Source organism: Podarcis melisellensis (assembly GCF_964234715.1).
Source record: "Podarcis melisellensis genome assembly, chromosome: 12".
In the NCBI taxonomy this organism is placed as follows: Eukaryota; Metazoa; Chordata; class Lepidosauria; order Squamata; family Lacertidae; genus Podarcis; species Podarcis melisellensis.
In genome coordinates, this window is record NC_138544.1 from 51,989,374 (window position 1) to 52,011,214 (window position 21,841).

The window sequence follows — 21,841 nt, forward strand, 5'->3', positions numbered from 1 at the left end:
TGCTGGTGAATGTTCATGAGGACTTAAAAAGCAGAATTGCACATTGCTGTGGGGAAAATGTGGATGACTGAACCTGGAAAAATGAGAAAGAGAGGGAAATCAAAACTGACCATGTTGCCTATCCTTACCTGACATGCAACTCTGTAGCCCCTCTCCATCTTGTCACCTGCTTCTACCATGTCTGAAACTGCTTTCTCATCACCAGTTTGTGGCTAATTTATACAGTGGTACCTTGGGTTAAGTACTAAATTCGTTCTGGAGGTCCATTCTTAACCTGAAGCTGTTCTTAACCTGAAGCACCACTTTAGCTAATGGGGACTCCCGCCGCCGCTGCCGCACCGCCAGAGCACGATTTCTGTTCTCATCCTGAAGCAAAGTTCTTAACCTGAAGCACTATTTCTGGGTTAGCGGAGTCTGTAACCTGAAGCGTATGTAACCCAAGGTACCACTGTAAAAAAAAAATGGTGGAAAGCACTAATAATAGTTGGTCAAACTTGCCTGGAAGCTCCCACCCTCTGTGTACCTCTATAATCAACAGTACCGTTCACAAGGTCCATTCTGTCAGGGGTCCTTTCAAATATTTGCCAGTATCTTCACCTATTCTTCACTTACTTTTGTTTACAATATTTTTGGACCAGTCTTCGGCAGACGTGTCTCAAAGGAGCGTACGAAAAAGAAAGAGGGGGAGAGAGAGAGAGAGAGAGAGATCATAATATGTTAAAATTAATTAAAAACCAGGGACACAGATAAAGAAGAGCAGCCACAAAATGAAAACAGTGAAGCTGGAAAAAGCTTCATTTTTACCAAAAGTGCCATGTAACATAAAGGTCTTCATTTGCATTCAAGAGGACCAGGTGGATAGAAGCTGTATGAGCAATCTGAGGGAGAACATTCCATAGTTCTGGGGCTACAACAGATAAGCCCCTGTTCTTTTTGGGGGGGTGGTATTCAACCTCACCTTGATACAAGATGGAATTTCAAGTAGGATAGATACAGTGGTGCCCCGCAAGACGAACGCCTTGCAAGACGAAAAACCCGCTAGACGAAAGGGTTTTCCGTTTTGGAGGCGCTTCGCAAAATGAATTCCCCTATGGGGTTGCTTCGCAAGACGAAAAAAATCTTGCATCCCCCCGCGGGTTTTTTTCGCTTTTTTCGCCCTTTTCTTAAGCCGCTAAGCCGCTTATCAGCTGTTCCGCTGATAAGCCGCTTAACAGCTGATCACTGGAAGCCGCTTGACAGCTGTAGCACTAATCCGCTAAGCTGTCAATGGGCTTGCTTCGCAAGACGAAAAAACCGCTATACGAAGAGCCTCACAGAACGGATTAATTTCGTCTTGCGAGGCACCACTGTATTAAAGGTTGGGCTGTGTCTTTTGGATCTCCTTGAGATGGTCACCCTTTGGGCTGCTTATGGCTTTATAGGTCCAAAACAGCTGCTTGAATTGGGCAAATGGATAGCCACACACAGATGTTTCAAGACACATGAAATATACCAGCCTGAACTGGTCAGAAAAAGAGACTTTATTTAACAGGGATGGGGAACATGTGGCTCTCCAGAGATTGCTGGACTTCATTTCCCATCAGCCTCAGCCAGTATGACCCTTGGCAGGGAGGATGGGAATCAAAGTCCAATAATATCCAGAGGGCGACTGGTTCCTCATCCCTGCTGGATGAAAAGGAATGGCAATCCTGACTGGTGTGACTGGGAGGCTGTTTTAAAGGGGCACGACACCTGCTTTTCCTAAGTACACATCTGGATCATTGGGACTTGCAGGGCTGCATGTTTTCCTAGGCAACCTGAGCACGGCGGGTGAACAATCGAGAGGTATGCCCACATCATTTGCCTGCTAAAATCTTCCACAGATGTCCCACTATTTCTTTGGACTGCAAGGAGATGTGATGTTTCTGCTAGAGGTATGTGCTGCTGGTATGTTCTTTCATTTCGCCAGCTTCTTTCTGCGCGGGTTTTTCCCCAAGAGCGTTTTTGGACCTAAGGGAAAGGAACACAAATAAACATCACGTCCAGCAGCCCCCAATTGCCCCCCTATCCTCATCCCCACCCATTGCCATCTCTTCCGTGGAGACTTCCAAGCTGTCATTCTTCTGTGGTCACCTGGCCTGAGCAGAAATGATCACCAAGCGATATTCGCAAGCCAAAATAAACTTGCCTCTTTCGCCTTTCCTTTTCTTGTTTACAGTTGGTAAGCTGGTTCCTCTCACTGGAAGTGAGAGCTGGACCATAAAGAAGGCTGACTGCCGAAGAATTGATGCTTTTGAATTATGGTGCTGGAGGAGACTCTTGAGAGTCCCATGGACTGCAAAGATCAAACCTCTCCATTCTGAAGGAAATCAGCCCTGAGTGCTCACTGGAAGGACAGATCCTGAAGCTGAGGCTCCAATACTTTGGCCACCTCATGAGAAGAGAAGACTCCCTGGAAAAGACCCTGATGTTGGGAAAGATGGAGGGCACAAGGAGAAGGGGACGACAGAGGACGAGATGGTGGGACAGTGTTCTCGAAGCTACCAGCATGAGTTTGACCAAACTGCGGGAGGCAGTGGAAGACAGGAGTGCCTGGCATGCTCTGGTCCAGGGGTTCACAAAGAGTCGGACACGACTAAATGACTAAACAACAACAACAAGCTGGTTCCTAGCCTAACAGCGATTTCATTCATTCAAGTCCTACCCATCAATCATAGGCACGCTTAGGGCTTAGTCACAGGCAATTAACAGCATAATTAGTAATCACATAGGGTGTTGTTGTTTTTTAAATTACCTATTGCTCAGGGGTGGGGATTGTTATCAAGATCACAGTGCAATAATAATAATAATAATTTTATTATTTATACCCCACCCCTCTGGCTAGGTTTCCCCAGACACTGGTTTCCCCAGCGTGTAGAGAGGGGATTTCAAACTTTCTCTCTTCTGCCACAATCTCCATGTAATTCTTCGTCCATTCCACTCGCCCCCCTGCATGTTAATACAAACTTAAGCATAGGTGCTGGCGCCTAGAAGCCATGGGGTCTTCAGCCCCCTCCCCAATACAATATTTGAGGGACCCAACTTGATGGGCACACTACCTCATGTGATTGATTATGCATGGAGGAGCTTTCCTCCCCCACTAATATTTTATTCAAGAATATTTTATTCAAGTTGGCCCTCCTGAATTTAAGCTTTCCTAGCATTTTCTAAAATGCTATGTGTGGGGTATGCGTGGCAAATTTCACAAACATTGCTGGTCAGGAAGAAAAGCTTAAACTGCAATTTCAATAGCAATGATATTGGGGAGGGGGAACCACCTTATATTTTATTTCTTAAAACGCTGAACTCATCCACCATTAACCCTGTCACGTGGACTCAGGTCTTGGGAGAAAAACCCATTTTACTCAGTGGACTTAAAAAAAGAGACAGCACGCTTAATTGTTAAGCATGTAAGGACAAAAGAAGTAATTATAATTTATTAGTTTTCATGTTATTTTATTCTGTTAAAGCAACTAGAAAAAATATTATGTTGGGAAGATCTCACACAGGTGAAAGGAAGCAAGGGTTAGGTTGAATTTGGGAAATAAAATAATATATGGGACAGCAAAGGATATAATAGATTCTTATAGAATAGTAATATATTGTAACAAGAATAGAAGTTCAAAAGGAGAAGTAACTGTATTTTTAGTATTTTCATTGTTGTAATAGTTATTATTATTTCTTATTGGTAGAAGGCAATGTTAACTTAGATGTCTTCGTTTTGCTGTCTGTATAATTTTCTGAAGTCAATTAAAAAAGAGAGAGAGAGCACAGAGGCAGGGGTGGAGGAGGTGAGAATGGAGCAGACTTAGTGTATGCAATGTGCAAAAAATGTCAACCTCTTAACTTCTTATGCAGAGCTGTTCTAGAATCCCCTGCAACTCACCTCTGACTGGCTGGGGATTTGCCAGTGTCATCCTGGAGATCTTGGTTTCGTGTCTCAGGAAGGAAGAAGCAGAGGATTCCCGCGGCCAGTGCTATGCCCCCAAAGATCACCATGGGAATCGCAGGGTGGAACTTGTCCAGGAGACCCACAAGCGGAGCAAGGATGCCCCCTATTCTGGCAGCCATAGAGCACAAGCCTAAGCTGCTTTGCCTGGTGGAAGTATCAAAACACAGAGAGCAATGCCTGAGAGGAGGCACAGACAGGTGCGCCCGGCCAGGGGCAAGTTTCCAGAAGTAAAGAAACTACTCCGTGCATAAAGGTCAGCAAACATATCTGTTTTGGTATCTCTGACCTTCTCATTTTCTTCAATCTCAAATTCACTTCACCGCAATGCTGCACCAGTTTACGATTTTGTCATTTTTGTGCACTTTTTCACTTCATTGCATGCAATTTTGCCCAGCATACAATGTTTCGCTGGCTATTTTATCAGTGGCGATGCATTTTTAAAAATAAACAAAAATCCTTCCAGTAGCACCTTAAGGTAAAGGTAAAGGGACCCCTGACCATTAGGTCCAGTCGTGGCCGACTCTGGGGTTGCAGCGCTCATCTCGCTTTATTGGCCAAGGGAGCCGGCGTACAGCTTCCGGGTCATGTGGCCAGCATGACTAAACCGCTTCTGGTGAACCAGAGCAGCGCAGGGAAATGCCGTTTACCTTCCCGCCGGAGCGGTGCCTATTTATCTACTTGCACTTTGACGTGCTTTCAAACTGCCAGGTTGGCAGGAGCAGGAACCGAGCAACAGGAGCTCACCCTGTCGCGGGGATTCGAACCACCAACCTTCTGATCAGGAACTCCTAGGCTCTGTGGTTTAACCCACAGCACCACCTGCGTCCCTAGTAGCACCTTAGAGACCAACAAAGTTTGTTATTGGTATGAGCTTTCGTGTGCATGCACACTACTTCAGATGCACACAAAAGCTCATACCAATAACACACTTAGTTGGTCTCTAAGGTGCTGCAGGAAGGAATTTTTAAATTTTGTTTTCAACTACGGCAGACCAACATGGCTAACTACCTGTATTTTTTAAAATGTTATCTTCACCATGGGGGTCACGTCCAACCCAAACGCTGGCGAGATGTACCGCCACTGTCTTCACCTTATTTGAGCAAAATATATAGAGGATGTTTTTTAGAATACAGTGTGCTTTGTGTAGTAGATCCTTACCTGACAACAGTGGGAAAGACCTCCGCAGAAAACACATAGGTGGTTGAAAAGGAGGCGGCCAACGCAGACTTGCCAATAACAGCCAGCACCGTCACAATCACAGGGAAGTCTGGGCAAAGACAGGCAGTGAGGTTAGAAACCAGACCACAAAAAAATCAAGGTAAGGCATTGTTGAAAGACCACAGGCCTAGGAAAATGTCTAATCCAGTTTTGAAATGTCGCCTGTGGTCCTAGGGATATCCAGAGCTACTCTAACCCAGGAATGCATGGGTAGTTGAAAGGTTTTCTGGTGCCCATTTGCAGAAAGACTCTGGTTCAGTGGTAGAGCAGACACTTTGCTTGTAGAAGATCCTGGGTTCAACCTCTCCATTTAGGAGAATCTCATGGTGTAGGAAATGGCGCTCTACCCAAGCCCCTGGAGAAATGCCATCAAATTTCTAAGGGACACAGGTGGTGCAGTGGTCTAAACCACTGAGCCTCTTGGGCTTGCCGATCAGAAGGTCAGCAGTTTGAATCCCCGTGACGGGATGAGCTCCCATTGCTCGGTCCCAGCTGCTGCCAACCTAGCAGTATGAAAGCACACCAGTGCAAGTAGATAAATGGGTACCGCTCCGGCGGGAAGGTAAACGGCATTTCCGTGCACTGCTCTGGTTCGCCAGAAGCTGCTTAATCATGCTGGCCACATGACCCGGAAGCTGTCTACGGACAAATGCCGGCTCCCTCGGCTTGAAATAGTTAAATAGGTACCGCTCCGGCGGGGAGGTAAACGGTGTTTCTGTGCGCTGTTCTGGTTCGCCAGAAGCGGCTTAGTCCTGCTGGCCACATGACCAGGGAGCTGTACGCCGGCTCCCTCGGCCAATAAAGCAAGATGAGTGCCGCAACCCCAGAGTCGTCCGTGACTAGACTTAACAGTCAGGGGTCCCTTTACCTTTAACTGCTTCTAAAATTTGCATCTTTACGTATAAACTAGCACACGTAATTGTCATGCAAACCAGTGTGCCCTCTTTTGTTTTTTTCAGAAGTTAATCCCTTGAGAGTCTTGGTTCAAAGAAAGGAATGGGAGGGAAGAAACAAGGAAAGGAGGAAATGGATGGAAGAGAGGAAGGACACAAAGTGTAAGAAAGCAAAGTTGAAGAGAGAAGCAGCTGATTACTGAAGCCATGCCTGCAAGGGCATTGCTAGCTACTTAAAAGTCCTGGCGTTCAGGTTCCAGATTTGCCTGTGGCAAATAACAGGGTGGGTGGGTGCACTTTATAGAGCGTCCAGCCTCCTTGTAAGCAACCCTTTAAAAAATTTAGGAGGCATGGGGCAGAAGATGAGGTCCCCAGTGCAATAGACCCAGAGCCTTGTGGCAGTGGCGTAGCGTGGGTTGTCAGCACCCGGGGCAAGGCAAGTAATTTGCACCCCCTAACCCGTGGATTTGCGCTCCCTAACGCGTGGATTTGCGCCCCCTAACCCTATCCCCAGATGTTGCGCCCGGTGCGGCCGGCCCCCCCTGCACCCCCCATGCTACGCCACTGCCTTGTGGCACCCCATAATAACTCCACCAGTGCCTGGCTGCTGTGTTCTCTTCACATACCTCAGGGGATTCCTGAACACACAGAGACACTTCTGAAACAGTCGAAGGCCTGTGGTTCAGACCTTACAATGAGGGATGTTGAACTCCAGCTCCCATCACCCCCCAGCCAAGATGGCCAATGCTCAGGGATTATGGGTGTTGAAGTCGGGAACATCGGGGCAGCTGCAGGTTCCCCTTGCCTGCCTTGCAGTTTGCCTTCTAGGTTTTCTCTCTCAAGCGGCTTTTTGTACCTTTTGGAATAGCAGGGATGAGCAAACACACGACTCCGCTCAGGAGAAGCCAAACGGCCTGGCATTTCTTCCTGCCCATCCACTGGAGGAGAAAGATACAGGAGGCTCGAGATGGTATTTCCACAGCTCCAAACACAAGCTGGGTCATGTAGATGTCCAAGCCAAAATCCCCAACATGAAGGCTCACTCCGTAATACACAAGACTGTCTGCAAACCTGAGAACCAAGCAAGAAATTACTGTTCATTCTGCATTTATTACTCTTGTTCATTTTAATATCTGGCTCACACAAGCCCACCACTAAACTTCGGTGCTAATTAGAATAAGGGAACAGCATTGGGATGCAGTTCCACAAAAGAATGCAATCATGCAGGCTTGGGTGAAGACAGTGGCGTAGCGTGGGTTGTCAGCACCCGGGGCAAGGCAAGTATTTTGCACCCCCTAACCCGTGGATTTGCGCACCCTAACCCTAACCCCCAGATGTTGCGCCCGGTGCGGCCGGCCCCCCCTGCACCCCCCACGCTACGCCACTGGGTGAAGAATTCAGTTTCTTCAGACTCTAATTTTTCATTTTCAATGGGAGAACTCATTCCTAGCCCTCCAGGCTATGACAGGCAGTGTTTAGAACTGTTGAAACCAACTCTATTTTTGCTGCCTGAGACTAGCCCTGCTGCCCTTCTGGAAACTATAATAAAACAACAACAAACCAAAAGGTCTCATTCAAGATTGATAAAAACAGCCTGAAAACTCTGCCTGTAGCATATGCCGTTATTTTGTTTTTACATCTGGGACACAGCATACACATTTCGCCCATTCCCAAAAACATTCCTTTGCATATCCTCCCACATGGTTAGGCAAACTAAGGCCCAGGGGCCAATCGCCTTTTAAATCCGGCCTTCGAGTTATAAGTAAGAAAAGGTCGAAATTTAAAGTAACATTATGTTGAAATTTAAGGTATGAGTAATTGGAAAATGATTATTTTAAATTTAGAAATATAATATCGGGAAAGTATAAATAAGGTATGAAACAAGGTAATAATTTGCTGATATTTTTATTATAAATAATGCAGGGTAAAGGAGATGTGAGGAAGTCCAGTTGGTTATGTAAAAAAAATTGCATTGAAGGATTTGTTTTTCTCTTCTTTTTCCTTTCTCTTTCTTTCTACTTGCTATTTCTTTCTTTCTATATTGATCTGTTCTGGCTTTTTTGTGTATTATTTCTGGATGAAGGGATTTTCTATGTACACTGTTTAGTATGTATCTGAAAACTCAATAAAATATTATTTAAAAAAAAAACCCGGCCTTCGGACGGTCCAGGAATCAGCGTGTTTTTACATGAGTAGAATCTGTCCTTTTATTTAAAATGCATCTCTGGGTTATTTGTGGGGCATAGGAATTCGTTCATTCCCCCCCAAAAAAAAATATAGTCTGGCCCCCCACAAGATCTGAGGGACAGTAGACCAGCCCCCGGCTGAAAAAGTTCACTGACCCTTGCCCTCCAACATTCCTCAGATGAAAATAGGGACAATTCTGACTTCCCCACAACTGACCCTCCTCAAACCCCCCCCCCCATTTTTTTTGTCCCCTGCCCCCCGAGCATTTCCACCACCACCAAAACACACACAGCCTCTACCATAATGAGAAAACCCCTTAATCCCGGTTTTGTTTTCTTTTACTCTTTGGTAGATTTCGGTACAAAAAGGAAAGCACACGCCAATGAACAAATTTTAGAAAGGGGCAAGATTAGACGCATCCACACAAAGCATTGAAACAGAAAGAAAATCAGGACTCCTTGTGCTCCACTCTGCTCCCTGTTTCTTCCGTGCCCTCTACCTTTTGTAATTCCAGGACTATCCCTGTAAAATAGGGACACTTGGAGGACATGCATTTGTTCTATGTGATGGAGAGATATGCATGCAGATGGCTGCTTTCTATCACATTGTTCTGCCTGAAATGTGCAATCACTGCCAAAGGCCTTCTTCCATCCCTTCCCCATTCAAAGTAAGGTGAGCAGGGACTTGAAAGAGGGGCACCCTCTTTGCCGTACCCTCTCCAAGGAGGCCTGCTTGGCACCAACCCTACTGTCATATTTGACACAACTTTTTGTCTGTAAGGTTGGGCAAAGTTTTCGTTCCGCCCGTTCCACTGATTTTCAGGCTTCCTTTGCAGGTTGCTGCTCTTTCGTTTATTCAACCATACTTGATATTTAAGAATTGTTTTCTGGAGCGCGTGAACTACGCTTTCATTGCCACCCACCCTACAGGTTTTACTAAGAGTGGCCTTGAAATATTTCAACCAATGAAAGTTAATTCTCAGTTCAGCAACCAAGCCATTCATGGGGAAAGAGAAAACTCCGGCCTTAGACCAAACAGAGCCTCATCGGATAGAAGTCAAAGGTTTTTCTATAAGCCACTGATTATTGTATACCTAGAGAACTACAGCATCCTAAAAAGTAGAGACATCACCTTGCTAACAAAGGTCCGTATAGTTAAAGCTATGGTTTTCCCAGTAGTGATGTATGGAAGTGAGAGCTGGACCATCAAGAAGGCTGATCGCCGAAGAATTGATGCTTTTGAATTATGGTGCTGGAGGAGACTCTTGAGAGTCCCATGGACTGCAAGAAGATCAAACCTCTCCATTCTGAAGGAAATCAGCCCTGAATGCTCACTGGAAGGACAGATCCTGAAGCTGAGGCTCCAATACTTTGGCCACCTCATGAGAAGAGAAGACTCCCTGGGAAAGACCCTGATGTTGGGAAAGATGGAAGGCACAAGGAGAAGGAGATGACAGAGGACGAGATGGCTGGACAGTGTTCTCGAAGCTACCAGCATGAGCTTGACCAAACTGCAGGAGGCAGTGGAAGACAGGAGTGCCTGGCGTGCTCTGGTCCATGGGTCATGAAGAGTCAGACACAACTAAACGACTAAACAACAACAGAGAACAAATAACAAGGAAGCTTCAGCTGGTGATGCCTTTCCATGTGGACATTGGTTTTTTAAAAATAAAATACTGTGCTGAATTAATATCGTTTGGAATACTTACCAGACTATGACCATGATTAAAGTCAAAATCCTTAGATGCGGCTTCTTGAAAATATCCAGGATATTCCCAGATTTCACCTTCTCTTCTGGAGTGAGCTTCAAAATGTGCAGGACAAAACAGACACAGAACATCAGCCAGAAACAAGGATGGCTGTTCCCAAACTGGTGCCCTGCGGGTTGGACTACAATTCCCATCAGACCCATCTGCCAGGGCAGCTGTGCTCGCTTGGACTGATGGGAGTTTTAGTCCAAAACAGCTGGAGTGCCAGGTGGGTTAGCAAGTTGAGGCGAGACTGGAGAGATTCCACTCAGCCACAAAATTCACAGGATGTACTTGGACTCGTCTCCCACACCCTGCCCAAATCTCACAGGCCTGCGAGGAATTAGGGAACCATGTAAGCCCGATCGGGGGGTCCATTGGCCCTCCAGGTGTTGTTGAATTACAACTCCCATCATCCCCAACCATGCTAGCTGAGGCTGATGGGAGTTGTAGTTTCACAACATCTCATGAAGGTTCCCCACGCTTAATGTAAGCTGTCCTCCGTACCTCCTTGGGTGGGATATACATTTTGTAGTAATTTAAATAAAATGAGAAGGCAGCGGTAGTTTGGAGGGGCAGGTGGACAGCTAAATAGTAGATACTCAAGGTGGATAAACAGATTTTTTTTAAAAAAAAAGTCAAATGCAGTTTGATGAGGGACTCAAATATTGCAGGGCAGGGATCTCTCTTTTTTCAATGGTCTTGTTTTCCCCTTCCCCATTGCACCGTTTGCTTTTTCCATATCCTCCCCAGACATTTTCAGAAAAGGAGCAATAGAAATCCCAGGCTTTGCTACCTGGTTGAGTAGTTCTTCTGAGACGGTTCGTTTGTTAATGGAAGCGGCTTTTCGAAGCTCCTTTTTCGCTTCCTCGACCTTCCCTTTTGTCGCAAGCCATCGCGCAGACTTGGGAAGAACCCTGAAAAAGACAAGAGTTTGTGAAGCATGGCCAGTGCATTAACCTGGAAAGGAGCTGAGGTGGGTAGTGGTCTGCTGTGCTCTGGTCTGGTCTGGTAGAAACGGGGGCAGACTTTGGTTATACGGCACCCTCAGCAAGACCAAAACTTGGCACCTCCAAATGGACCTTCTCAATTATGGATCTTCTCCATTTTGCACTCCCTCGGTGCCCTGTGCAGGGGAAATGCCTTCCTCAAACTGTGCCCTCCAGATGTTGCTGGATGTTGCTCCTTTCATCCCTGGCCATTGGCCCTGATGGATGGGGATGATGGGAGCTGATGGGCACCAGGTTGGGGCAAGGCTGCATCAGAACCCTTGGGACTCCATAGCACTGCAAAGAGAACTTCAGTAAACATTAACAGGCCAGAACAAAATCACAGTTATAATGATGTGATCAGGATCCAAAATTAGATTTCGGCCATTAAAAGAGACAAAACAAGCCTTTGAAGAATATGCATGAAGAAGGCTGTTTATTTTATCTAGGTCCCTAAAAGGTAAAGGGACCCCTGACCATTAGGTCCAGTCGTGGCTGACTCTGGGGTTGCGGCGCTCATCTCGCTTCATTGGCCGAGGGAGCCGGCGTACAGCTTCCGGGTCATGTGGCCAGCATGACTAAGCCGCTTCTGGAGAACCAGAGCAGCGCACAGAAACACCGTTTACCTTCCCGCCAGAATGGTACCTATTTATCTACTTGCACTTTGACGTGCTTTCGAACTGCTAGGTTGGCAGGAGCAGGGACCGAGCAACAGGAGCTCACCCCGTCACGGGGATTCAAACCGCCGATCTTCTGATCGGCAAGTCCTAGGCTCTGTGGTTTAACCCACAGCGCCACCCGCGTCCCTATCTAGGTCCCTAGTAGATCTTAAAACACAGGGTAGATAGGAGTTGATGTCACCATTTCACTTAATCGTTGCACGCTGTATATTTTTACATGCACTCCAACTGTCATGGCCTGGTTGGACGCAGTGTTCAAAACTCCCATTGTTCTAGGCACATTTTGCGACAAGGAATTTCATTAGCACAAGCAGTTTCTGAGCTCTGGGCACAGTGCTCTGCCTAAGATTTCAGATTAAAACTGCAGAGTAGAAGGAAAGGAGGACCTTTTTCTGCCTCCACACTTCCAGCTACTCTCTGGAGAAGTGTCCCTCTTAAGAATATTAGGGGGGAGGGCAGGGAAAGGACTAGACCATGTGAAAAATGAACATAATATTTTAGCTGCAGTTCATTCATTTTCAGCTTTGTATTCTTGTTATAAAAAAGCGTGCCTAGACATTCCGTTGTTGTGCCCATAACCTAGGTTAGAGTTGCCATTTAGCTCCTAGCTTTCACATTTCAGTTTCTAACACTGGTTGGACACAGAAGAATATTGGGAGGAACCAGCTCAGAGCTCAGTTGGTTGGTGATGGGACAATGATGAGTGGTTAGAGGGAGAAGAGAAAGGAAACTGGGAGGTGGAGGTTTCAGAAGCTGAAAAAGTAACTGGGTTTAGTGAGCGGGAAGAGACTGTGACAGAGAACAGACCAGAAGCAGAGGCTGAAGAGGAGAGGGGCCAAGAGGCAGAGATGAGTCTGGCTCAGAGCTGTCAACTCTTCCCTTTTCTTGCGAGGAATCCTATTCGGAATAAGGAAATTTCCCTTTAAAAAAGGGAAACATTGACAGCTATTGTCTGCCTGCTGAAGAGACATAGGTATCTCCCCCTCCCGTTGTGACAAGATCCCCTCCTCCCTGGTCTCCAAGAACCTGGAGAGGCATGAAAAGGGCGGAGGAGAGGCTGGCTGCACATGGGCACAGTCTCTGATTGCTTGGGGAAAGCCCTGGAGAGGAAGGGCCTTAAGCAGCTCTGGGAAGGCAAGGACCTTCAGCCTCCACTGCTTCATAGGGGCAAGACCTACTTGCTGTTGAAATGGAACACTCAGGATGAAACGGTGAAATCTGCTATGATTAAATGGGCACAAGATGTTGGACACAACATTATGATGGCTGACTGGGAACAGTTATGGACCACAGGTATGAAGTTTACGGCATGTAATGCCTTAAGAGAGAATTTAATGAAAATGATTTACAGGTGGTACATGACACCAGTCAAGCTCGCAAAAATTTATAATTTACCTGACAATAAATGTTGGAAATGTAATGAGACTGAAGGTACATTCTTTCACCTTTGGTGGACATGCCCAAGGATTAAGACATTCTGGGAGATGATTTATAATGAAATGAAAAAGGTATTTAAATATACCTTCCTGAAGAAACCAGAGGCCTTTCTCCTGGGCATGGTCGGCCAATTGGTGCCAAAGAAGGACAGAACTTTCTTTATGTATGCAACAACAGCAGCAAGAATACTCATCGCAAAGTATTGGAAGACACAAGATTTGCCCACCCGGGAAGAATGGCAGATGAAGTTGATGGACTACATGGAACTGGCGGAAATGACTGGCAGAATCCGAGACCAGGGAGAAGAGTCGGTAGAAGAAGATTGAAAGAAATTTAAAGATTATCTACAGAAATATTGTAAAATTAATGAATGTTAGAAAGATGTTGGAATGAAGTTATATGGCTTTAGCAGAAATGTTATAAAGAATTAAGTACAAATAGATTGTTAATGGATCAAAGGGAAAAATAAGGTTAGAATGTGTTAAGATAAAGTATAGGACAGAAAACTGAGGAAGATGGAAAGGATTTGCTGAAACAGTTAATTGAAGTGGAATACAAAAAAGGGAGGTGCGAGGAGGTCGCTGAAACAAGTAAATGAAAAGATAAGATATTGAAGTATTGGATGTGTTTTTAATTGCTTTTATTTTGTTTTGTTATGTATATGTAGTCTTTTGGGGGTTTTTTTGTTTCTGTATTGTATTGTATTGCTTTGTTTAATTCTTTTTCTTTTTATTCTGTAATCTTTAAACTCTTAATAAATATTATTTTTTTAAAAAGACCTACTGGAGCCAGTCACTGTGTTCAGTAGACCCGACACTCCTGTGCAGATCCTGTTTTTGCTAATAAAGTGTTAACTCCAACTTGTACAGTGTGATTTACAGCCGGCTCGCTCCTGTCTCATTTCTGGTCCTTCTGCACACTCACCATATGTAAAAAAAGAGGGCAAATGCTGGAGCAGAGCCAGCAATCTGGTAGAGTCTCCAGTCACGAATGGCGTACGCCAAGCCAGCCAAGGCCATCTGCCCAAGAGCGTTGCTGCAGTGGCTGATGATCATCGCAAGCGGGCGATAGGAAGGCCCGACCCACTCCGAAGCTAAAAGGGTTCAAGTTACAGTCAGTATTTGAAAATCAGAAGACCCTGCCATTGACAATCACTTGCATTTTTTAAAACAACCCTGACTTTATTATTGGTGCTTTTAAATAACCACGTAAATTACAAGAGCAAAGTATATTTCTAGATGGACAAGGAAGAAAATTAACCACAGATGTTGATGACAGTTCAGAAATGTGGGGAAAACTCCTTGTTTGCCCTCCCTTGTCCCCCCAGCGCCATTCATACAGCCACACAGAAGAGGCTACATTGGTAGCAAGCAGAGGAGCATTTTGACCCATGCAAATTAGGACTGAGTTTTGCAAACACATCAACTGTGTGGCCATAACTCCTGCAGCATGGACTTGTAAGGTAAAGGTAAAGGGACCCCTGACCATTAGGTCCAGTTGTGGCCAACTCTGGGGTTGTGGCGCTCATCTTGCTTTACTGACCGAGGGAGCCGGCGTACAGCTTCCGGGTCATGTGGCCAGCATGACTAAGCCACTTCTGGAGCAGCGCTCCAGAGCAGCGCACGGAAACACCATTTACCTTCCCACCAGAGCGGTACCTATTTATCTACTTGCACTTTGACGTGCTTTCGAACTGCTAGGTTGGCAGGAGCAGGGACTGAGCAACGGGAGCTCATCCCGTCGCGGGGATTCAAACCGCCGATCTTCTGATCGGCAAGTCCTAGGCTCTGTGGTTTAACCCACAGCACCACCCGCGTCCCAACATGGACTTGTACTCTGAGGTTATTTCTTCCCTAGCTGAGAGAGCCAGAGTTAGCATGTTGGACTGGGAACTTGGAGACCGGGGTTCAAATCCCCACGTGGCCTTGAAGCTCACTCAGGGCTTATCCACACATTCGTCAGCTGGCGCAACGGGTCAGTGTGTCCAGCTGTTAACCGGAAGATTGGTGGTTCAAGTCCAGCTGTGGGCAAGATTCCTGCATTACAGGGGGTTGGACTAGATGAATTGGCATTTGCTATCCAGATGTTTTAAGGGATGTGGGTGGCGCTGTGGGTTAAACCACAGAGTCTAGGACTTGCCGATCAGAAGGTCAGCAGTTCGAATCCCCGCGACGGGGTGAGCTCCCCTTGCTCGTTCCCTGCTCCTGCCAACCTAGCAGTTCGAAAGCACGCCAGCAGTGCAAGTAGATAAATAGGTACCGCTCCGGCAGGAAGGTAAACGGCGTTTCCGTGCGCTGCTCTGGTTCGCTAGAAGCAGCTTAGTCCTGCTGGCCACATGGCCCGGAAGCTGTACGCCGGCTCCCTCGGCCAGTAAAGCGAGGTGAGCGCCGCAACCCGAGTCGGCCACAACTGGACCTAATGGTCAGGGGACTCTTTACCTTTATCCAGATGTTTTGGACTTTGGCTCACATCACTGTTAAAACAAAAAAAAAATTCCTTCCAGTAGCACCTTAAAGACCAACTAAGTTAGTTCTTAGTATGAGCTTTTGTGTGCATGCACCCTTCTTCATACGAAAGCTCATACCAAGAACTAACTTAGTTGGTCTTTAAGGTGCTACTGGAAGGAATTTTTTTTGTTTTGACTATGGCAGACCAACACGGCTACCTATCTGTAACACATCACTGTTGTAGCCTAAAGCACCTGGAAGACTCCAATTGGAAAAGGCTGGGTTTTGTTTTTTTACAGATGGCAGGGCCTGAACTTCCCCAGAGAAACTTAAGTGACTTACTTAAGGCTGCCATGCTGATACTGATCCCGGCAAAAGCAGCGCCCACGATGAATCTCAAGGCGATGTAGAGGTAGAAATTTGGCGCAAAGCCTGCCCCGACACCAAAGGCGCCCATGAGGAGGAGGGTGAGCAATATCATCCGTTGGCTACCGATCCTGGAGGAGGGAAATGAAATGCAGGAGCTCAGAACTTGCACCTCGCAGGAACATAGGAATTTGTCTTATACTGAATCAGACCCCCGGGCCATGTAGCTCAGTGCTGTCAACGTGGACTGCAAGTGGCTCTCCACAGATTTAAAACAGGGATCTCAACCTGCCCCCTTGTGTTGCTGCACATGAAAAGCTTTCCTATCTGCTAGGCGAGAAACCCATGAGGTATTTTCATTCAAAATGTATTCTATATCCGTAGTGGCTTATTGCAAGATAGATGCTTTTGCTCATTTTTAGTCGCATCCTCACCTATGATTCGATACGTAAAACAAATAAAGAAGTTTTAATATGTCTAGAGACAGTGGGTAAAACAAACACCATTAGCTGTACTGCTGGGTACGTTTTTAATGCTGATTGTATTTGTAAAAAAACTGTTGAAAATTTGTTTTTTTTAAAAAATAAATAAAGTAGTTTTATTAATTTTGTTGTCCTTTCTGTTCTTATACACATTAAAATATATATATTTTAAAGGTTTCGAGGGCCTTTGAACCTGACATAGCTGGGGTGTGGGGCTCAGCACATCTCAATCCAGCTCTGCAAACTCGACCTCATTTAAAGTGTGCCACAGGACCCCCTGAGTGCCTTTCAGATTCAAGAACTATAGATGTGTCGTGCAATTGCTTCTTGTGTTAAGATTCTGGGAGAAAACAACAGATAATCGGGCCTTCAAACAACAACCTGATTTTAGTGCAGCATAACTAAACAGCGAGAGAAGCTCCACGCAGCAACTCAAACTGGAAGGAGCAGGCATGCGGGTTTTGGGTACTTCTGCATTCAGGTGGCCTTGGTGTTGCAAAGTGCCTTCCTTCAGCTTCGGCTCATGGGTCAGCTGCGCCCTTATCTGGGCAGGGATAGGCTAATTTCTGTTGCCCATGCTCTGGTAGCCTCTGGGTTAGATTACCACAATACATTATATGTCGGACTGCCTCTGAAGATGGTTTGGAAGCTTCACCTGGCGTAGAATTTGGTGGCCAGGTTGCTCACCAGGGTAAGATGGCTTGAAACTATAACGCCAATCCTGGCCCAACTGCACTGGCCGCCAATTAGTTTCCAATTCGAAGTGCTTGTTTTGACCTATAAAGCCGTAAATGGTTCAGGAACGCAACACAAGAAGGACTCTCTGTATATGACCCGCCCTTATCTTGAGATCATCATCTGAAGCCCTTCTTTAGGTGTCTCCTTCACAAGAAGTCTGCAGGGCGGCAACAGGAGAACAGGGCCTTTTCTGCAGTGGCTCCCCATTTCCGGAATGCTCTCCCCAGAGAGGCTCACCTGGCGCCTTCATTATACACCTTTAGGCGCCGGTTGAAAACATTCCTCTGCAACCAGGCCTTGGGCTAATTGAACCATCATATTAACTATGGGGGTTATTGTTCTTTGTTTGTTACTGTGTTTCATATTTTTGTGTTTTTATATTGGACACTGCCCTGTGATCCTCAGATGTAAAGGTAAAGGGACCCCTGACCATTAGGTCCAGTCGTGGCCGACTCTGGGGTTGCGGCGCTCATCTCGCTTTATTGGCTGAGGGAGCCGGCGTAAAGCTTCCGGGTCATGTGGCCAACAGGACTAAACCACTTCTGGCGAACCAGAGCAGTGCACAGAAACGCCGTTCACCTTCCCGCTGGAATGGTACCTATTTATCTACTTGCACTTTGATGTGCTTTCGAACTGCTAGGTTGGCAGGAGCAGGGACCGAGCAACAGGAGCTCACCCCGTCACAGGGGTTCGAACCGCCGACCTTCTGATCAGCAAGCCCTAGGCTCTGTGGTTTAAGCGCCACCCGCATCCCTGATCCTCAGATGAGGAGCGATATATAAATTTTAACAACAACAACAGGAGCCTGATCAGGTGAAACCCACCAGCACAAAAATACAACCTTTACTATATTTTGAAGTGCAGTGCACTTAGCTGATGGTGCTACCCTAGTTGTTGTCCAAAGCTACCTGAGGTAATCTAAGCTAAACTGACGGGCCAGTTCACTAAGGTCATAGTGGATCCATTTCTTCATAAAGTATCAGCAGTGGGTTCTGTCTTGCCCTTGCTTCTTCTAGAAATATGTTTTGCCTCTCAGGCACACCCTGAGAATCGCTGCCCACACTCCTCTGACTGGGCGTTCCAGTGTACAACTGGAAGAACAGGAAATGTGTTTTTTTTCCCGCAAAGGCACATAGAAAGTGCAAGGAGCTAAGCAGGGCACTGAAACTCCTTCTCTGCCATCTTTTCCTAAAATTAAATTGGTACACTGCCCTATAGTCCCAGGCCTCAGGGTGGCTACAACACAAAAAAACAAAATAAAAACACAAAATACATAACAAAAACAGCCCAATCTTCCACCAGGCAATGACCATACATTTGAAAAGCCTTGAGGACCAGAAACTTGGTTGTTGTTATTAAACGGAAACGTGAAAGATGGTGTATTGCCAGCAACCAGCTGGAGATGTCTGGATCTGGGAGCTTCTGCATCCAAAACAAGTGTTCAATAAATATAATAGGTAAACAGCCTCAAAGTTGTGGGCAAATCCCCTCCCCTTTAAATGACTGAAATACCTGGTCTCCTGTTCACCAACTGCAGATGGAGTGGCCATTTTCTCTCAGCCGCAACAAGAAATCTCAAAAGTTATGCTTACCAGTCGCTCAGTGGGCCAAAGACCAAGGCTCCCACAAGAAGACCTGACATGTAAATGGATTGAGAGATGTCTTTTAAGTCCTTTCGGTCGCAGACCAAGTTGAACTAAAGGAGGAAAAGAAGAAAACGCCTTTTCCTTCCATCTCCCAGCACTGCATGGTGTATATTATACGTCCCCTTTTCTTAATTTGACTGACTTTATGATTCACGAATTACAAGCCGTGCTCCTCAAAATTTGGCCTGTTTTCCTTAAGTCACCTAGATCAGCCAAGCTCAGGAGAAAAATTATACTGGATAGCTCTGTTGGTTAGAGCGAGGTGCTGATAACACCAAGGTTGTAGGTTCGAAGCCCATATGGGACAACTGCATATTCCTGCAATGTAGGGAATTTAACCCACAGCACCACGTCTTTACCATCCCCCAAAAGCAAGGAAGCCACAGCCTGGAAGAGGTCATTCTAGGTGGCAGAACTGGGGAACTCCCTCCCCACAGAAGGTGTGTCTCCCATCTTCCCTGTACAGTTCACCTGGCCTTCGACAGCTCAGGTGTTTTGTCTCGTGAGATCTGTCTCTATTCCACTATACAGTGGTACCTCGGGTTAAGTACTTAATTCGTTCTGGAGGTCCGTTCTTAACCTGAAACTGTTCTTAAGCTGAAGCACCACTTTAGCTAATGGGGCCTCCCACTGCCACTGCGCAGCCAGAGCACGATTTCTGTTCTCATCCTGAAGCAAAGTTCTTAACCCGAGGTACTATTTCTGGGTTAGCGGAGTCTGTAACCTGAAGCGTATGTAACCTGAAGCGTATGTAACCCGAGGTACCACTGTACACTGTTTTGTTCTGAATGGTTCCAACCTGTGTTTTTAAAATCATTTTTAACTGTTTCACTTTAAATAATAAATAAAGTGTACAATTTTATTGTTGTAACCTACCCTGGGAACTCCTGGTTAAGAATGGATGCAAATCGTAGCCCAGTTAATTAGCTGGGGCTTTATATACCACATTATTATCAAAACCTCTAAGCGGTTTCCATCACATGTAAATTATATATTAAAATTGCCGATAAAAATGAGATGTTAAAAAAAAGTTAGCCTATCTTCCGCCCCCCCCCAAAAAAAAACACATAAAAATCCCAGCAGTTCAAAAAATTTACCTCTTGAAATAAAGTTGCATATCAAAATGTATGTCAAAACAATTATCCCCTTGGCTGGCCACTCATTGCAATAATAATTTTGTATTGTTCTTAGGTTTTGTAGTGTACCTTGTGGTACACCACCTTGATCTTTTATACAATCTGGCAGCTAAAAGACTTAAAGAAGGCGATTGCCACTAGTCTATCCACAAAACATTTCCTGTCCTGTCAGTTTCACTATCCAGATCTTTAACTGTAGGGATAGCAGGTGAATACCAATGTTGAAATCGCTTTAAAGCAGTCTAGTACAAATCGCACGTGACACACAAATGCATCTGCATCAAGAGAGACAGAACCATGTTTTGTTAACAAGGAATATACTATACTCACCTCAGTGAGCAACGACGGCTTTGGATCTGTGGGGAACACCCAGCCATCTCGGCAGGCTTCCGTGGAATTTCGTCCGTCTTTTATGATTGAATCGATATCGCCTTCCACAGGAGTAAACATGGAGCATTCCTCAAAAGAGCCATCTGGTTTCCTGGGAATGGTCAAGTTCAGCTGCTGCTCTTGGGTCAGGTTTTGGGTAATATTCAGGATCCAGTTCGTGTTGCAGTGGTGAGGCACGTCCGTGACAATGAAGACTTGTCCAAACATGTGAAAGGGAGTCAGGAAATTTGGGATGCAGATCAGCAGCACCAGCCATTTCTGAAACCTGCCGAATTCTCCGATCACCTTCAAGATGTCTCCAAATCTGATCATTCTGGGATCTTTGGCAGCCGGTCTGTATCGTTCTCACATCTGGGGACTGAAATTAATCTTTAAACTTAATTGTGGCTATGGATAAGGTGAATAATTAATCATGCTTTGGCTTCTGATAAACTTGAGGAATCTATCCTGTCACAGCAAGCGCCAAGATTAAAAACATACTTTCCTGCAAACGCTTCCTTATTGTCCCCTTTTTCTGATTCAGTGTTGATATTGTTTCAATTTTGGTATAGCTTTCATCTAACCAAAAAGGAATTGAGCTTCAATGTGTGATGCTAAGTGTACACCGTACTTTTAAAGGACATTTAGAGCAGACCCCCCTCTCTCACAAAGAACTTGGGAGCCGTAGTTTACCTGACAAAACTACAATTCCCAGCACCCTTTTGTTAACTGGGAGACACTGGCCTGTGAGCACTCCAATTGGAGAACAGCCTTTACCAAAGGCATCATGGACTTTGAAGACACTCGAACTCAGGACAAAAGGGAGAAACGTGCTAAGAGGAAGGCACGTTTGGCAAACCCTCACCGTGATCAACTCCTGCCTGGAAACTAATGTCCCCACTGTGGAAGGATGTGTGGATCCAGGCACTTAGGGACTGTTTTCATGGAAGACAATCTTACTCAGCTACGAGTGATCGCTAAAGAAGAAGAATAGTGATTGCAAATTATTGCAAAAATGAAAAATCAGAAAAATGAGAAATTGCAAGAACCAAAATTATCAGATCCTTCCATCCCTGCTCTGGAATAAAGGTCTCCACTGCCCAGAGTCAGGCAAGCTTTTCTATGAGGATGCTTTACCACTGAATCTAGGCACCAGCACTATTCCTGAGCTTTGGATGCAGGAAAAAAACACCCAGTTTCACACCTTTATCTCTACACACACACACACACACACACACACACACACACACACACACACAAACCTTTGCCAATGCTACTTACTTCTTAACAGCCGTACCTCCTTCCCTTGCACATCATAGCAGGAAAAAAGGAAAGGAAGTCTAAGGAAAAAAATGTTCCGTGAAGGAAAGCCAGCAACACTGAGGCGGTTGAGACATCAGTAGGAGGTCAACACACCCTGAATTGGGCACCTCCAAGAGAGATTACCATCTTCGCCGGTTAATGTAAACTTGTGCAATATATCAAAGTATTGTTGCATTCAAAGCAACATATAGAGGAAGAGGCGAGGCAAACCTG

At 45.7% G+C, this 21,841-nt stretch overlaps 1 protein-coding gene across 1 annotated transcript; it reads right to left on the bottom strand.

Moving 5' to 3' along the window:
• Positions 1-1,355: 1,355 nt before the first annotated feature.
• On the bottom strand, positions 1,356-21,736 carry LOC309353199 (solute carrier family 22 member 13-like). Its single transcript, XM_081882467.1, has 11 exons — positions 21,587-21,736; positions 20,267-20,684; positions 18,747-18,850; positions 15,911-16,065; positions 14,046-14,214; positions 10,812-10,932; positions 9,977-10,071; positions 6,938-7,152; positions 5,129-5,237; positions 3,905-4,114; positions 1,356-1,989 (listed from the first exon to the last, which is right to left on the bottom strand). Exons 2-11 carry the CDS (start codon positions 20,636-20,638, stop codon positions 1,908-1,910), a joined length of 1,632 nt encoding a protein of 543 aa, XP_081738593.1. The 5' UTR covers positions 20,639-20,684; positions 21,587-21,736; the 3' UTR covers positions 1,356-1,907.
• Between the last annotated feature and the right edge of the window lie 105 nt (positions 21,737-21,841).